Source organism: Panulirus ornatus, chromosome 26, assembly GCF_036320965.1.
Source record: "Panulirus ornatus isolate Po-2019 chromosome 26, ASM3632096v1, whole genome shotgun sequence".
Classification (NCBI taxonomy): domain Eukaryota; kingdom Metazoa; phylum Arthropoda; class Malacostraca; order Decapoda; family Palinuridae; genus Panulirus; species Panulirus ornatus.
In genome coordinates, this window is record NC_092249.1 from 911,614 (window position 1) to 929,170 (window position 17,557).

Here is a 17,557-nt window from a genome sequence, read left to right on the forward strand (position 1 = left end):
CAGCAGTATCTGTTCCTTGGTGTATGTCTGCCACTTGAGATAAGTAACAGTCCTTATCTCTGCACATACCTCCCTCTGCTAGCGTCTTTCCTAAGAGAACATACTGGAACACCTACTGTACTCCAGGAAGATATACTGGAACACCTAGTGTACTCCAGGAAGACATCAAGTTTTGTTTGTTTCTTTTTATGTTGGTTATGATCAGGTAGAACCAGGACAGCCATTAGCAGGACTGTTAGAGTGACAGGGCCACTCAGGCAGGACACATAACCTCGTCTCGGGGTCAAAGGTTAGATCAGGTGTCAGCCGACGATATTGGGTTAAGGGTAATGGAGAGCTTCAGGCGGGAGGCTGGAGATGAAAGGGGCCTCGCGGGGAGTGGGGGTGGGGGGACCACCCCTACTACCCATCACCACCACCACCACCTCCAGCATCCATCATCACCACCACCACCACCACCTCCGCCAACATCCATCATCACCACCACCACCACCTCCGCCAACATCCATCACCACCACCACCACCACCTCCTCCGCCAACATCTATCATCACCACCACCACAGGAACCACAGTAACATCAGCATTATGCAGTAAGTGGTATGGCGTGTCGCGTGGGAGCAAGTCTGGCCGCTGAATACAAGGCGCGGGAAGAATGGTGCCAGCAGTCTGGTGGTCGGCCGGTAATGGATCAGGGGGAGTGCCACCCACCCCAGCCTGGCCTTATTAATAGTCGGCCTGGGGTGGTGAGGGAGACCTGGGGTGGTGAGGGAGACCTGGGGTGTTAGGGAGACCTGGGGTGTTGAGGGAGACCTGGGGTGGTGAGGGAGACCTGGGGTGGTGAGGGAGACCTGGGGTGAGGGAGACCTGGGTGGGAGACCTGGGGTGGTGAGGGAGACCTGGGGTGGTGAGGAAGACCTGGGGTGGTGAGGGAGACCTGGGGTGGTGAGGGAGACCTGGGGTGGTGAGGGAGACCTGGGGTGGTGAGGAGACCTGGGGTGGTGAGGGAGACCTGGGGTGGTGAGGGAGACCTGGGGTGGTGAGGGAGACCTGGGGTGGTGAGGGAGACCTGGGGTGGTGAGGGAGACCTGGGGTGGTGAGGAAGACCTGGGGTGGTGAGGGAGACCTGGGGTGGTGAGGAGACCTGGGTGGTGAGGGAGACCTGGGGTGAGTGAGGGAGACCTGGGGTGGTGAGAGGGAGACCTGGGGTGGTGAGGGAGACCTGGGGTGGTGAGGGAGACCTGGGGTGGTGAGTGGATGACCTGGGGTGGTGAGGGAGACCTGGGGTGGTGAGGGAGACCTGGGTGGTGAGGGAGACCTGGGGTGGTGAGGGAGACCTGGGGTGGTGAGGGAGACCTGGGGTGGTGAGGGAGGCCTGGGGTGGTGAGGGAGACCTGGGGTGGTGAGGGAGACCTGGGGGTGGTGAGGGAGACCTGGGGTGGTGAGGGGAGACCTGGGGTGGTGAGGGAGAGCCTGGGGTGTTGAGGGAGACCTGGGGTGGTGAAGGAGGCCTGGTGGTGAGGGAGACCTGGGTGGGTGAGGGAGACCTGGGGTGGTGAGGGAGACCTGGGTGGTGAGGGACGGACCAGGGGGTGGTGAGGGAGACCTGGGGTGGTGAGGGAGACCTGGGGTGGTGAGGGAGACCTGGGGTGGTGAGGGAGACCTGGGGTGGTGAGGGAGACCTGGGGTGGTGAGGGAGACCTGGGGTGGTGAGGGAGACCTGGGTGGTGAGGGAGACCTGGGGTGGTGAGGGAGACCTGGGGTGGTGAGGGAGACCTGGGGTGGTGAGGGAGACCTGGGGGGTGTGGTGACCTGGGGGGAGAGGCCTGGGGTGGTGAGGGAGACCTGGGTGGTGAGGGAGACCTGGGGTGTTGAGGGAGTCCTGGGGTGGTGAGGGAGACCTGGGGTGGTGAAGGAGGCCTGGGGTGGTGAGGGAGACCTGGGGTGGTGAGGAGTGGGGGGTGGGAGACCTGGGGTGGTGAGGAGACCTGGGTGGTGAGGGAGACCTGGGGTGGTGAGGAGCTGGGGTGGTAGGGACCTGGGGTGGTGAGGGAGACCTGGGGTGGTGAAGGGGACCTGGGGTGGTGAGGAGACCTGGGTGGTGAGGAGACCTGGGGTGGTGAGGGAGACCTGGGGTGGTGAGGGAGCCTGGGTTGGTGAGAGACCTGGGGTGGTGAGGGAGACCTGGTGTGGTTGAGGGAGACCTGGGGGTGGTGAGGGGACCTGGGGGGGAGGGAGACCTGGGTGGTGAGGAGACCTGGGTGGTGACGGAGTCCTGGGGTGGTGAGGGAGACCTGGGGTGGTGAAGGAGGCCTGGGGTGGTGAGGGAGACCTGGGGTGGTGAGGGAGGCCTGGGGTGCTGAGGGAGGCCTGGGGTGGTGAGGGAGACCTGAGTAGTGAAGGAGACCTGGGGTGGTGAGGGAGACCTGGGGTGGTGAGGGAGGCCTGGGGTGCTGAGGGAGTCCTGGGGTGGTGAGGGAGACCTGAGTAGTGAAGGAGGCCTGGGGTGGTGAGGGAGACCTGGGGTGGTGAGGGAGACCTGGGGTGGTGAGGGAAGGCGGGGTGGTGAAGGAGGCCTGGGGTGGTGAGGGAGACCTGGGGTGGTGAAGGAGGCCTGGGGTGGTGAGGGAGGCCTGGAGTGGTGAGGGAAGGCGGGGTGGTGAGGGAGGCCTGGGGTGGTGAGGGAGGCCTGAGGTGGTGAGGGAGACCTGAGGTGGTGAGGGAAGGCGGGTTGGTGAGGGAGGCCTGGGGTAGTGATGGATGACTGGGGTGGTGAAGGAGGCCTGGGGTGGTGAGGGAAGGCGGGCTGGTGAGGGAGGCCTGGGGTGGTGAGGGAGGCCTGGGGTGGTGAGGGAGGCCTGAGTTGGTAAGGGAGGCCTGGGGTGGTGAGGGAAGGCTGGGTGGTGAGGGAGGCCTGGGGTGGTAAGGGAAGGCGGGATGGTGAGGGAGTCCTTGGGTGGTGAGGGAGGCCTGGGGTGGTGAGGGAGGCCTGGGGTGGTGAGGGAAGGCGGGGTGGTGAGGGAGGCCTGGGGTGGTGAGGGAGCCCTGGGGTGGTGAGGGAAGACGGGTTGGTGAGGGAGGCCTGGGGTTGTGAGGGAAGGCGGGGTGGTGAGGGAGGCCTGGGGTGGTGAGGGAAGGCGGGGTGGTGAGGGAGGCCTGGGGTGGTGAGGGAGGCCTGGGGTGGTGAGGGAAGACGGGGTGGTGAGGGAGGCCTGGGGTGGTCAGGAAAGGCGGGTTGGTGAGGGAGGCCTGGGGTGGTGAGGGAGGCCTGGGGTGGTGAGGAAAGGCGGGTTGGTAAGGGAGGCCTGGGGTGGTGAGGGAAGGCGGGGTGGGGTGGAGCCCTTAACATTGCCAGTACACAATCGACCACACCACACCACACCACACCACACCATTATAAGCCTCATGAGGTTATCCAACACTGGTACTTGCCAAGGACGGTCGGTAACTGCCAGTGGCAAGACGAAGATGAAAGAAAGAATGAGAAGTGTGGCCTGTTGCTCCCTAGGGCACGGCGCGCGGTAGTTAACCTGACCAGTAACTAATGCACCACCCCCCTACCAAGACTAGGGCACGAGGAAGTTAACCTGACCGGGAACTACTTTACTACCCCCCTACAAGAGGTAGTTAACCTGGTCACTAACTACTTTACTACCTCCCTATCGCCTCTCTCCTAACACAGTCTGCTGTATTCTATCCACAAGTTCTAGTTGAGCAACAAGTGAGAGTGTATCAACAAGTGAGAGTGTATCAACAAGTGAGAGTGCTGGTTCTGTGTGTGTGTGTGTGTGTGTGTGTGTGTGTGTGTGTGAAGAGAGAGACCACTAAGCCTGGTCAATGTCTTGTCTGCTCCGTCCGACCAGTTACCGTCCTGGTCTCCCAGCCTGCTGCAGCTTATGTTGTTGTTGTACCCTGACTGACTCTGTCCTCCTGACCCTCGTCTGCTGACACTATCCTCTTGACCCTGACCTGCTGACATTGTCTTAGCCCTGACCTGCTGACACTACCCTCCTGACCCTGACCTGCTGACACTACTCCTCAGTCTTCCCAGTTCGCCAGCCTCCCTTACCTTCCCACAGCTCGCCACCCTTTCATACCTGCCTCCCCTTCTCGACAGCTGTCCAGCCCCCCTTACCTCCCAAGCCTTTTCCACAGCTCCCCAGGCTCCCTTACCTCCCCAGTCTGCCCCCGCACCTACCCTAAGCGGGGCCTCACCGCCGGAAAGGTTACATAGGAAACTCCTTAAGCCAGGCTTCCGGCCTTAATGAGGTCCTCTCCTGGTGAGGCCAGTGGCTGTAAGGGAGGCTGGCCCTTACTGGTGAGGCCAGTGGTGGAGGTTAGGAGGGAGGGAGACTGGCCCTTACTGGAGGGGCACCGGCGGATGGTAGGAGGGAGGGAGACTGGCCCTTACTGGAGAGTCGAGTCCACCAGAGCAGTTCAACATTCCGAATCTGAGGTCTAATCTCCCAGTCTCTCCGATAGTGTTCTCTCTCTCTCTCTCTCTCTCTCTCTCTCTCTCTCTCTCTCTCTCTCTCTCTCTCTCTCTCTCTCATGTACCCCAACCTCCCTCCCTGACGGGTGCTCAGGCCTACTGAGTATAGGTTGGGCTTTGTGGCTGTAGAGTGGAGTATAGAAGTTGAGGCTGAGCCTTTGAGATGTTTCAATAAGTGTATGGCCGCTATCATGGCCACTAAGATGGCCATCTTTCTTCCCATATATATATGGTATTGTGAGTGAGACCCAGCGACTGCAATGAGCACTAGCAGTGCTGTTCTCTGTTGACCTCGTCAGACTGTGGCTTAAAATCTTCCAGATTATAACTTACATTGTTGGTACATACCTGTAGGATACTGCAGTTATATGGGTTATACCGTAGGTAGATAGAGCTGTATGATTTATACTGTAGTTAGGTAGAGTTATATGGGTTGTACTGCAGTTATGTTATATGGGTTATACTGTAGTTAGGTAGAGTTGTATGGGTTATACTGTAGTTAAGTAGCATTGTATGGGTCATATTGCAGTTAGGTGCTGGATATGGAGTTATGCGGAAGAAACCGGAAGGATAACACGTTTGTATACATTACATTATATTTATGGTTATATTATGATACTGACATATGTGACACGAAGATTGTAGACTCCTGAGTTATACAGAGAAGTGATAGATCAGTACTGGAGGCCTGACAGTGTATGGTTGTGTAGGAAAGGCACTGTACAGGTGGAGGAGGAAGGAGGAGGTCAAGGCACGAGACTTACGTCCAGTACTCCTCAGCAGGCGTGGTGGTGGTGGTATTGTCCAGGGCGGGGGTCATGTCCAGCAGGGGGTCGGAGGTCAGACTCGTGTCGTTGTAGGTGCTGTTGGTGTAGCTCACCACGTGTTCTTTGATGCCGATCTGTCGGGGGACCAAGACACACACGTTAGGAATGCCACACACACACACACACACACACACACACACACACACACACACACACACACACACACACACACACTCTGCATGTGGCGGTAGTGGCTTCTCCAACCATGGCTACCGACTGGTGTCACTGTGCTCTGCTCTTGGTGCCTGATCCACGCCAACCATCTCCTCCTCAATTGCCCCACAGTTGTACGCTTACCATTCTTACCCTTTTAAAAGTACACTTACCACTTACAGACTGGCGAAGGAAAACAACAACACAGAGCGATTACAACTGTACCCTAAATGATCCCTAACTCCGTCAGTCAGTTCTCCGCACCATCAACAAGTGACCCAATTAAATTAGGATTCCTTTAAAGACTACGTGAGTAAATATTGGCGGACGTGCTGGGCGCGGTGGGTGAGGCCACTCGCACACCAGGGGAGGTTCATGATGCGCTAGCTGGGCCCACGTGGTATGTGAGGCCACTTCTGTACCAGGGGAGGACCTTGCACTAGCTAGGAGTTGCTGCAACCTATATATGAATAGTCAGAAGCCGATGTAACACACCGACAGATCCCTTGTGCACACAAATACGTTAATGGATGGATTGACTGATAGAGACATGGACAGACAGGGAGGTGAACAGGCAAATGCACAGGCCACACACATTGACTGTCATTTGCAGAAATTCATGGAGGAGAAACAGTAACCTGATGAAGACTTTATACAAAGTTAGGCAGGTAAACAGACCAGACAGGGAAACAGCATGACAGAGGCATTAGACAGAAAACCATTAGGCGTTAAACCTCAAGAGAAAGTAAACATATTAAGGGAAAAAACTGAATGCATGAGATAAACACAGACGACATTTCATTATACGGACAGACTGACCAACATGTAGACACATCGTTCACAGACACAGTCACCAGACTGATGTACATAATCCTGGACGGACGGCGTCAATTTACTGAGACAGACAAAAAAGTGCGGACAGACACATGCTTAAGAGAGACAGAACAGCAGCTGCATAAGGGAGGTACGAGTGATATATACATAGGCAGACTACTGGGGTTAACAGCACGACAACTGGCAGTAAATAGTCAAGTGATCCAATGGTGTTTGAGCCGATAGCATTACCCGCTTCACTCATCACCCTGGGACATGACCTGGAATTCTTAGGACACAAAAGAACTTTCTCTCATAGAAGAATTAAAGTTCTGGTTGCTCAACTTTACTGGAGAAAAAGTTTCTGAATATATATTGAAATATCTGGTGTTTCAACCCTGATCTTACACTCTGGACTAGGTGGTGCTCTCTCTCTCTCTCTCTCTCTCTCTCTCTCTCTCTCTCTCTCTCTCTCTCTCTCTCTCTCTCTCTCTCTCTCTCTATATATATATATATATATATATATATATATATATATATATATCTTACCTCGCTGCAGTTGGGTGTGTTCCAGTCGTTCTTGCAGTTGGTCCAGGGAAGCTCAGTGGTGAAGGAAGCGAAGAAGAAGCGGAGACTCCAGGCGAGGATGACGTTGTAGAAGAAGTCCACGTAGAAAGCGATGCATACCACCTGGAACCCCACACCTGCAGGGCAGAGGAAGGTACTGACTGCCTGGAACACTGGCCCTTGAGGGAAGAGAAAGTTACTGTGTCTGGAACACCAGCCTGGAACACCTACCGTAGGAGAGAGGATTGGTCGCCTGGAACACCGTCCCTAGTGGAGGAAGTGCTGGTTGCCTGGAACACCATGCCTCTCAAACCTCTCGGTAGCCAGTTTCTCCTCAATATATGCTCTTCCTGCCCAGGATGTATTCCCTCTGGCCCTCTGCGTTATGTTCTCCTTGCCTCCGTCACATGTTCTTTCTTCCTTCCTGCCCAGGATGTATTCCCTCTGGCCCTCGACGGTATCTTCTTGCCTCCGTCACATGTTCTTTCCCATCCTTTCCAGTATGCACCCACCTTTTCCTCCAAGATATACTACCCAGTATGTGATCCCATCTCTCTCATCCTCCTGCCGTCCTTCCTTAGTGGCATTATTCTCGTGTTTTTCTTCCATTTCCCGCGGGGAGCGGTGCCCCCGACACAAGTGAACACCTCCCACCCATCCTCATTTGCATACCGAGTCTAGCTATCACGATGACACACACGCCACCTTACACATTGCCTGCCTCACTGGTCATATGACACACACGCCACCTTACACACTGCCTGCCTCACTGGTCATATGACACACACGCCACCTTACACACTGCCTGCCTCACTGGTCATATGACACACACGCCACCTTACACACTGCTTGCCTCACTGGTCATATGACACACACGCCACCTTACACACTGCCTGCCTCACTGGTCATATGACACACACGCCACCTTACACACTGCCTGCCTCACTGGTCATATGACACACACGCCACCTTACACACTGCTTGCCTCACTGGTCATATGACACACACGCCACCTTACACACTGCCTGCCTCACTGGTCATATGGCGGCTCTGTCGCTCTCCTCTCATGGGCTCTTGGGGTCTATAGTCATGATCCTTTGGCTATATGGTAATGAGGATCCTTTAGCTCTATAGTCATGAAATCCTTTAGCTCTATAGTCATGAGGATCCTTTAGCTCTATAGTCATGAGGATCCTTTGGCTCTGTAGACATGGGGATCTTTGGCTCTGTAGTCATGGATGTCCAGTGGCTTTGTAGTCCTGAGGTCCTGTGTCTCTACAGTGCCCTAGGCAACATTTCAGTACTGGTCGTGAACATTTCCAGGATGCTCTACCCTGGTCATTCTGCTGTCCAACGCCATCTCTGGATAGGATTATAATATTTATTTATTTATAACTCTCAGGGTTCCAGGAGTTAGTTCAGGAGTCTTTTTCTAGAAATTTCTGCATCTCTTAGACTGCACTGCATCCAGTAACAGGGTTCATATTAATGGAGTCCTTTCGAGTGAGAAATTCTTTGACGAGATTGTTCTCCCAATGATACAGCCTCGCCATGGGTGACTTTTCACTCGCGATGTAGCCTAATATTAGCGGATTCCGGTAACACACACACACACACACACACACACACACACACACACACACACACACACACACACACACACACACACACACACACACCGGACTCCGCTAATATTAGGCTACATCGCGAATATATATATATATATATATATATATATATATATATATATATATATATATATATATATGTATATGTATATTATTATTATTTTGCTTTGTCGCTGTCTCCCGCGTTTGCGTGGTAGCGCAAGGAAACAGACGAAAGAAATGGCCCAACCCACCCCCATACACATGTATATACATACGTCCACACACGCAAATATACATACCTACACAGCTTTCCATGGTTTACCCCAGACGCTTCACATGCCCTGATTCAATCTACTGACAGCACGTCAACCCCGGTATACCACATCGCTCCAATTCACTCTATTCCTTGCCCTCCTCTCACCCTCCTGCATGTTCAGGCCCCGATCACACAAAATCTTTTTCACTCCATCTTTCCACCTCCAATTTGGTCTCCCTCTTCTCCTCGTTCCCTCCACCTCCGACACATATATCCTCTTGGTCAATCTTTCCTCACTCATTCTCTCCATGTGCCCAAACCATTTCAAAACACCCTTTTCTGCTCTCTCAACCACGCTCTTTTTATTTCCACACATCTCTCTTACCCTTACGTTACTTACTCGATCAAACCACCTCACACCACACATTGTCCTCAAACATCTCATTTCCAGCACATCCATCCTCCTGCGCACAACTCTATCCATAGCCCACGCCTCGCAACCATACAACATTGTTGGAACCACTATTCCTTCAAACATACCCATTTTTGCTTTCCGAGATAATGTTCTCGACTTCCACACATTCTTCAAGGCTCCCAGAATTTTCGCCCCCTCCCCCACCCTATGATCCACTTCCGCTTCCATGGTTCCATCCGCTGCCAGATCCACTCCCAGATTACTAAAACACTTCACTTCCTCCAGTTTTTCTCCATTCAAACTCACCTCCCAATTGACTTGACCCTCAACCCTACTGTACCTAATAACCTTGCTCTTATTCACATTTACTCGTAACTATATATTTATTTATTTATTCATTTATTATACTTGGTCGCTGTCTCTCGCGTTAGCGAGGTAGCGCAAGGAAACAGACGAAAGAATGGCCCAACCCACCCACATACACATGTATACACTTACACATATATAAGACAACAGTGCTTGCTATCAGTGAAATGCCGTTTCCCAGAACTTAGACAAAAGCTTGGAACTGGGACGGTTGCCCGGCACTGCTGGGATAGTAACTGGAAGTCTTAGAATTAGGATGACATACTGTAGTCTGGAAGTCTTGGAATGATTGGTGTATCTACAGGTTGGATGGTAGGTGCCACTGTTAGGTACGATGCTTACAAGTCTAGAATAGGTCACAAATAGAATTAAGAAAGTCTTCCTGGAACTGTGTGATCAGCCTGGAATACTTTTGATAAGGCTGATAGCTCAATGTAGGACTCAGACCCAGTATGAAAGATGCGATCCTTTAGCACGACGGTACGGCCCTTGTATATGATAGTGTGACCTCTGACCTGACCCTTTAGGGTTAGGTAAAAGGTCAGGTCATGATACCCGTCGTGGTGAAGGGCGGCACCAATGTTTATAAGGTTGAACGTGTTAGGCGGAGGTAGGGAAGGTGGTGTGCAGACGCGGGGGAAGCAGGATCCTGGACACTTACCCTTAAAGAGCGGGACGAGGCGGCCCCAGCAGGTGATGGCGCCCTTGCGGTTATACTGACCCAGGGCCAACTCCATGAAGAAGAGCGGGATTCCCCCGAGCACCAGCATGACGCAGTAGGGCAGCAGGAAGGCACCTGATGGAGACACAGTAACTAGGTCACTCCTTCTGCAGGAAGGAACTAAGGTCACCACACTCCTGGCCAGGACTTCCTGTACTGGCTGGCGAGCATGGCAGGGCACGTGAGTGTACCCTGGGAGCGGCCTGTGGGAGTACCGTGGGAGTGGATGGGTTTCCAGCATGGGGTATGTTGGAGTACCATGGGAGGGATGGGGACAAGTGAGAGTACCGTGGGAGGGATTGCAACATGTGGGGGTATGTGGGAGTGGGCCAGGTCTCTGGGGTATATACAGTGGTAATTAACAAAGTCAATCTTTATCATACTTGATATATGGCCCACGTGGCCACACTTTGGCTGCTTTTTATTTCAGCCGGCGAGGTTTTGAAATGAGTGTCCTTTGATCCAGCTCTCCCTACACACATTATGTCTTAACATATAGATAAAGACGACACTACAAGTAACATGTTACAATATGTAGCTGTCTGTGTTTTAGGATTTGGTTGAGATGGTTCGCGAACATTAATGTTGGGGAAAAAGTTGGGCTGTAGTGGGGTAAGAAGGCTTAGGTGGTGCGTGATTGTCGTGCTGGGATTATACCAGCGAACGAACCTTTACGTTCACAATCGTTCACTCCCCAACCTATGTTAACCTGCCAGGCTACGGGAAGCATAGTCATACACTTGACAGAATCACAACAGTTACTACTATGACTCAGGGGTTCAGTGTACAGGAATGTTCTGATGATGTTCACCGGTAGATGTACAGGTCACGCACACAATGAGATGAAACGAACGATGACATTGGGAAAAGGTGAAGAGGAGCAATCACGGACTGGTTCAAGGATAAAAATGTTGGCAATGGTGATTCCTCAGGTGGGTCGGGGGCCTGTAAATATTGGTGCTGTAATGTCTGTCTCTCTGTATATATATATATATATATATATATATATATATATATATATATATATATATATATATATATATTATATGTATATATATTATTTTATTTTATTATTGTACTAGTTCGCTGTTTCCCGCGTCAGCGAGGTAGCGCCAGAAAACAGACGAAGAATGGCCCATCCACTCAGATACACAAAAATATACATAAGCGCCCATACACGCACATACACATACATATACATATCAACACATACACATATACATGCATATACATAGCATATACACATACACATATATACATGTATACACATTTACATATTCTTGCCTACCTTCATCCATTCTCGGCGCTACCAGCATCGCTACCCCCTGCTTCATCGAGGTAGCGCCAGGAAAACAAACAAAAAGGCCACATTCGTTCACACTCAGTCTCTAGCTGTCCTGAATTATGCTCCGAAACCACAGCTCCCTTTCCACATCCAGGCCTCGCAGACCTTTCCATGATTCACCCCAAACGTTTCACATGCCCTGGTTCACTCCATTAACAGCATGTCGACCACGGTATACCACATCGTTCCAATTCTCTCTCTCTCTCTCTCTCTCTCTCTCTCTCTCTCTCTCTCTCTCTCTCTCTCTCTCTCTCTGAGTCACATGGTGGGGGAGGGGGCGAAGGTTCTGGGAGCGTTGAAGAATGTGTGGAAGGCGAGAACGTTATCTCAGAGAGCGAAAATGGGTATGTTTGAAGGAATAGTGGTTCCTACAATGTTATATGGTTGCGAGGCGTGGGCTATAGATAGGGTTGTGCGGATTAGGGTGGAGGTGTTGGAAATGAAATGTTTGAGGACAATATGTGGTGTGAGGTTGTTTGATCGAGTAAGTAATGAAAGGGTACGAGAGATGTGTGGTAATGAAAAGAGTGTAGTGGAGAGAGCAGAAGAGGATGTATTGAAATGGTTTGGTCACATGGAGAGAATGAGTGAGGAAAGATCGGCCAAGAGGATATGTGTCAGAGGTGGAGGGAACGAGGAGAAGTGGGAGACCAAATTGGAGTGGAAGGATGGAGTGAAAAAGACTGAGCGATCGGGGCCTGAGCATAGAGGAGGGTGAAAGGTGTGCAAGGAATAGTGAATTGGAGCGATGTGGTATACCAGGGTCGACGTGATGTTAATGGATTGAACCAGGGCATGTGAGACGTCTGGGGTAAACCATGGAAAGTTTTGTGGGGCCTCGATGTGGGAAGGGGGCTGTGATTTCGGTGCATTACACATGACAGCTAGAGACTGTGTGTGAATGAATGCGGCCTTTGTCTTTTCCTAGCGCTACCTCTCGCTCGCGCTGGGGAAGGGGGTGGGGTGCCATTTCATGTGTGGCGGGGTGGCGACGGGAATGGACGAAGGCAGCAAGTATGGATATTTAAATGTGTATGTATGTATGTATATGTCTGTGTATGTATATGTATGTATACGTTGAAATGTATAGGTATGTATATGTGCGTTTGTGGGCGTTTACGTATATACATGTGTATGTGGGTGGGTTGGGCCATTCTTTCGTCTGTTTCCTTGCGCTACCTCGCTAACGCGGGAGACAGCGACTGATTATTATACACACACACACACACACACACACACACACACACACACACAACAGGGTGAAAGGAGTGCTTGGGATAGAGTGGCTTGGAGCAGTGTGATATAACGGGAGCGACGTGCTTTTAATGGATAGAACCTGGGCATATGAAGCAGCCGGGGGCATCATGGAAAGGTCTGTGGGGCTTGTTTGTGGATAGTGGTCTTAGTGCATTACACATGACAGCTACATAATAGATATGGGCGAGTGAGGCCTTTCGTCGTCTGTTCATGGCGCTACTTCGCAAAGGCGGGAAACAGCGAACATTTGTTTCATTTTTCATGTTTGTTAGTTGGTATGTGCGTATGCATTACTATACACAGGTCACTGGCTCCTCCTGCACCATCATAAACAAGTATATTGACTCATGTTGTCATCAGATATAATTTTACATTTTCTACTTACATGAAAACAGCTCATGTTTGTCAACCGTTGAAACCATTTGACAAATATCAGTTACGTTGTTTTCTTTCTCTGCAGAGATCACCCTGCCCTAGCTGCTCCTGGGGGGTAGGAACGAAGCGTAGTGGTTTTAATTCAGTTGGAGGAGAATAACGGGATGGGGGTGGAGGAGCTGGGATTGGTTTGAGACATGCCCAGTGTTGCCTTACCCCTGCCTGGTGGTGGGTCCAGTGGCCACCTCCTTCAGCAGGAGTAAGGACTACCACCGCTCCCCCCCCCCCCTTTTCTCTCTCTCTCTCTCTCTCTCTCTCTCTCTCTCTCTCTCTCTCTCTCTCTCTCGGATAAGGTTCCTACTAGGGTTGTTGTGTACGCTGTGTGATGCACCTGTCTCGTCACGTACAACAAATGGTCGTGTATTATTGAAGTTTGTTGGTAACTTCACTTGTGACTTCGTTCCACCTGGCCCGCCCAGGCCGGGCGCCCCACGCCCACCCACACGGATGCAACCCAGGCCGCCCACTTGCCCAGTGAATCACATCCTAAATTCATTCGATCAGAGGCCGGCTCCAGTGGCCTCCCTCCCTCCCTCTTAGAGTGAGGCTAAATGGTCCATTACCCTCTCTCTCTCTCTCTCTCTCTCTCTCTCTCTCTCTCTCTCTCTCTCTCTCTCTCTCTCTCTCTCTCTCTCTCTCGTTATCGGATGCCTTACATAAGGCTTAGCATTGAAGACCATACAAGGACTGCTATGTAGGTTAAAGCCTCATGGGACATGGGACCAAGTGCGTCATAGATTTATGGCTGGTTGTTTGACAGAAAACAAGACGTAAAGAGTGAGTCCTGAGACCGTTTGATCGTGACGAGTGGTGACCCTCAGGGGTCTGTCCTTGGCCCTATTCTTATCCTAATTTGCATTAATGACGTAGCATTGGGTTTCGTGTTTAAGATCTGCAAATTGACGGACAATACATCAGTTGGATGTTGAGTTGTAAAGGGGCAAGATTGTGAAATACTTCACAGAGATCTTAGCAAAGTACCGAAGGTGGTCAAACAAATGGCAGTTGAATTTAGTGTAGTCAGATGTGAAGTTATGCGTTGAACATTGGAATAAGTTACCGTAAAACAAATTTTACATTGTTTCAGGTATCTGCTGAATGAGCACAAGGAAAGAGAATATTCGTTTCTCATTCCTGACGCTTAAGAATAAATTATAGTGCAGCTGTGGGAGGGAAAGTAGTGTATGATTTTGCAGTAGGATTTTCATTATTGTTCTGTCCTGTTAGAGTCATCCAAACCTACTTCTCAGAGGTATGGTTGTCGACGAGTGGGAGAACCTTCATACTGTTCTATCCTTGTCTCGTCCGCTTAGAATGAACTGTGTATAACATGTTATACACTCCCTCAAACTCTATCTTGTGTGTGTGTGTGTGTGTGTGTGTGTGTGTGTGTGTGTGTGTGTGTGTGTGTGTGTGTAGCCCCACGTGTGCCTGTATATATATGGATGTCATCTTCCTGGGGATGAGTCAGTGTGCACGGAATACGGTAGGCTGGGGTGGTGGATGACAAACAGAGAAGAGCGACAACAGGAGAGAAGACGCGGCCATTGTGGCCCCGTCTTGGCCCGGGCCACACCACAATACTAGTCCCGCTGTGGCCACCAGGACCACCTGCCCACCACAACAATGGAGCAGGGGGGGAGGGGAGGGGGGAGTCATGGCACTGGGGGAAGCAGTCCCCTCAAGACACATGTTACCGTGGAGGGACCTCTGGTGACGACGCCCAGCTGAGACTGTGTGAGTGCCAGCAATTATGTTGAAATGTGAGGCAGAATGTTGAGGGGCGTGTGTGGTGGTGATACGTTGGGGGGGGGGATGCTGGCGGAACAAAATACGAGAGATAATGATGGTAATTTGTGAAGTGTTTACAAAAGCTGAGCAAGTGAGATCTTGATAAATGAACTGGGACGGTGGAGGATGGTGGAGACGGCCGCGGGGTCAGGGACCTTCCTGCTCCGGTCTGACATGCTGAGTGTGTACGTACATGCTTACGTAGGAGAGAGAGAGAGAGAGAGAGAGAGAGAGAGAGAGAGAGAGAGAGAGAGAGAGAGAGAGAGAGAGAGAGAGAGAACCAAGGCCAAACATATGAGGATGGGGAGACCAGATGGGGAGGCCCGGCCCGTCGCGTGTCCCGTAAGCACAACAAAGAGGCTTGTGAGGAACCCTCGTCTCAAAGCTGCTCTCTGGTAGGGCTCTGGTATCCTTGTTCTGTGTCACCTGTTGTAACCTGAGGTGGGGGTCACAATAGGTGACCTCTTCCACCCCGAGGTTCACCTATGATAGAGATCACAGTAGGTGACCTGTATGTAGTAAATTATGGACCCTGGACCCATACCTTCTTAGTATCTCTGTCAAAGGAAATACAAAATATGAGAAGGTTTACCAAGAAGATATTATTACCTGGTGTGTTCTTCATGCTAGGAGGATCTAAGCTAGTCACTTGTAATGTTGTTCAGTCTGGCCGGTTATGAGGTTTATAGTACCAGAAAAATCATCATAATACTGATGACCATAAAAGATTAGGTAGCAGGAAAGACATGAGATCAAGAGTTCGAAAGTTGAGAGGTGTAGGGAAGGAAACAGACATCACAACAGACCATTCTGGAGTTGCCATTGTCTGCCAGTAATCATGGTGGTTCACCAAGTATTATGTGGTTTAAGTAATGTAGGGTCACGGAAGATTCCAACTCTCGGGAGGAGAAACGGAAGTAATATGTATAGAATAGGGAAGGAGATCCAACATTACGGCCTGGGATTCCCTCGGTCAGTCTCTCCTCCAGGATGACAATACAGCAGTGACGGGTAATGATATCAGGGGTGGTACTAACCTTGCCTGCAGCAGACATGTTCCTCACATCTCTCTCTCTCTCTCTCTCTCTCTCTCTCTCTCTCTCTCTCTCTCTCTCTCTCTCTCTCTCTCTCTCTCTCTCTCTCTCTCTCTCTCTCAGTTTCCTCACTTATTCATTTGTTTACGTATTTATATATTTACTGGAGGTAAATCAGTAAGCCATAAAGTACAAGGTTAGTGCGTGGATCAGTTTCCGTGATGAACCATGCCTGGGGAAAGACGGGTCACATCCATCATTAGTTTCATCATTCAGACTTAATTACCAGGGGTCGAGGCGCCCCTAATGAGCCCCTTGTGACTGCTAACACCTTCTCAAATTGACGGTAATCTGGGCAGTGGCTCAAGCCGTCTCCAGTGTAAATACCATCATTACCAGATTATCTTCCTCACACATGTTACATGATCAGTAACCTGATCCGCCCATTACCACTCGATACCACCGCGGCAAACATTACTGTACAACACTATCTTACTGCGGCAACATATTCATATGTACCTTCCTCCATGGTGGGGGGGGGGGGGTGGCCTCCACTAACAGTAGTGATCCAGCCCCCCCCCCCTCCCCTACACACACACACACACACACACACACACACAACAGTTAGAGCCGGTGGTGAAGGTAATTGATCAAGTTTCTCCTCTCGGATGGTCTCAATTTCCTTATGCCGAGCTTGGCTTCCGACCCCCACTCCTCCCCTCCCAGGCCAGGGCGAACCCTCACACCCCAACCCCAGGCCCGACCACACCTCCCGACCTCACTTACGATCTCATCACTTCCCTCCGACCCGACTCACGGATCACCGGACCCTCCCCGCTTCAGCCTAACACCCGAATTCTCATTCTCTGTGACCGACCACACTGACCAGCCTACACCCCGCCCGACACCCAAACCTGACTCGACTCGCCCCTCCCTGCCTTACAGCCTCACTACCCGACCTTGTGGTCGACTCGTCCTCGTGACCACCCGACCAAGGCCTAAACCCAGGACTGTTCTCTGCACCCCACTGATCCCCACCTCCCACCAGTGGTAAACCTGACTTTAACATCTCACATGATCCCTAGGGCGTGGTGTGGCCAGGGCGTGGCTTGATCTCGGGCGTGGTGAGGCCAGGACGTGGTTCGATCTGGGGGCGTGGTGTGGCCAGGACGTGGCTTGATCTAGGGCGTGATGAGGCCAGGGCGTGGTTCGGTCTGGGGGCGTGGTGTGGCCGGGCAGTGTTGTTGTGCGTAGTGCTAACTGGAGCTGATGATCGTGTAATGTAGTTGTTGAGGAGTGTTGATGTGGTACATCCTCTGGGATATCCCATCTCTAGCCTCTCTAGTACTCTCTCCTGGGACGCTTCTCCTCTGGAATATCGTCACAAGACGTCACCTTCATGACCCTCCCACCACTGGGTCTCCAGTCCCGAAGCTCTTCCCTGTGGTACACCTCTTTAGGACCCTGTTGGGATGCCA

At 51.6% G+C, this 17,557-nt stretch overlaps 1 protein-coding gene across 2 annotated transcripts in view; it reads right to left on the reverse strand.

Annotated features, from left to right (window-relative positions):
* The window catches only part of DAT (Sodium-dependent dopamine transporter), a 70,675-nt gene that overhangs the window by 22,949 nt on the left and 30,169 nt on the right, over positions 1–17,557 (reverse strand). For both annotated transcript variants that reach the window (XM_071677816.1, XM_071677817.1), the window contains exons 3-5: positions 10,158–10,292; positions 6,832–6,986; positions 5,254–5,390 (exon numbers count right to left, since the gene is read on the reverse strand). In XM_071677816.1, the coding sequence (XP_071533917.1) occupies positions 5,254–5,390; positions 6,832–6,986; positions 10,158–10,292 (427 nt within the window). The remainder of the gene's footprint in view (positions 1–5,253; positions 5,391–6,831; positions 6,987–10,157; positions 10,293–17,557) is intronic.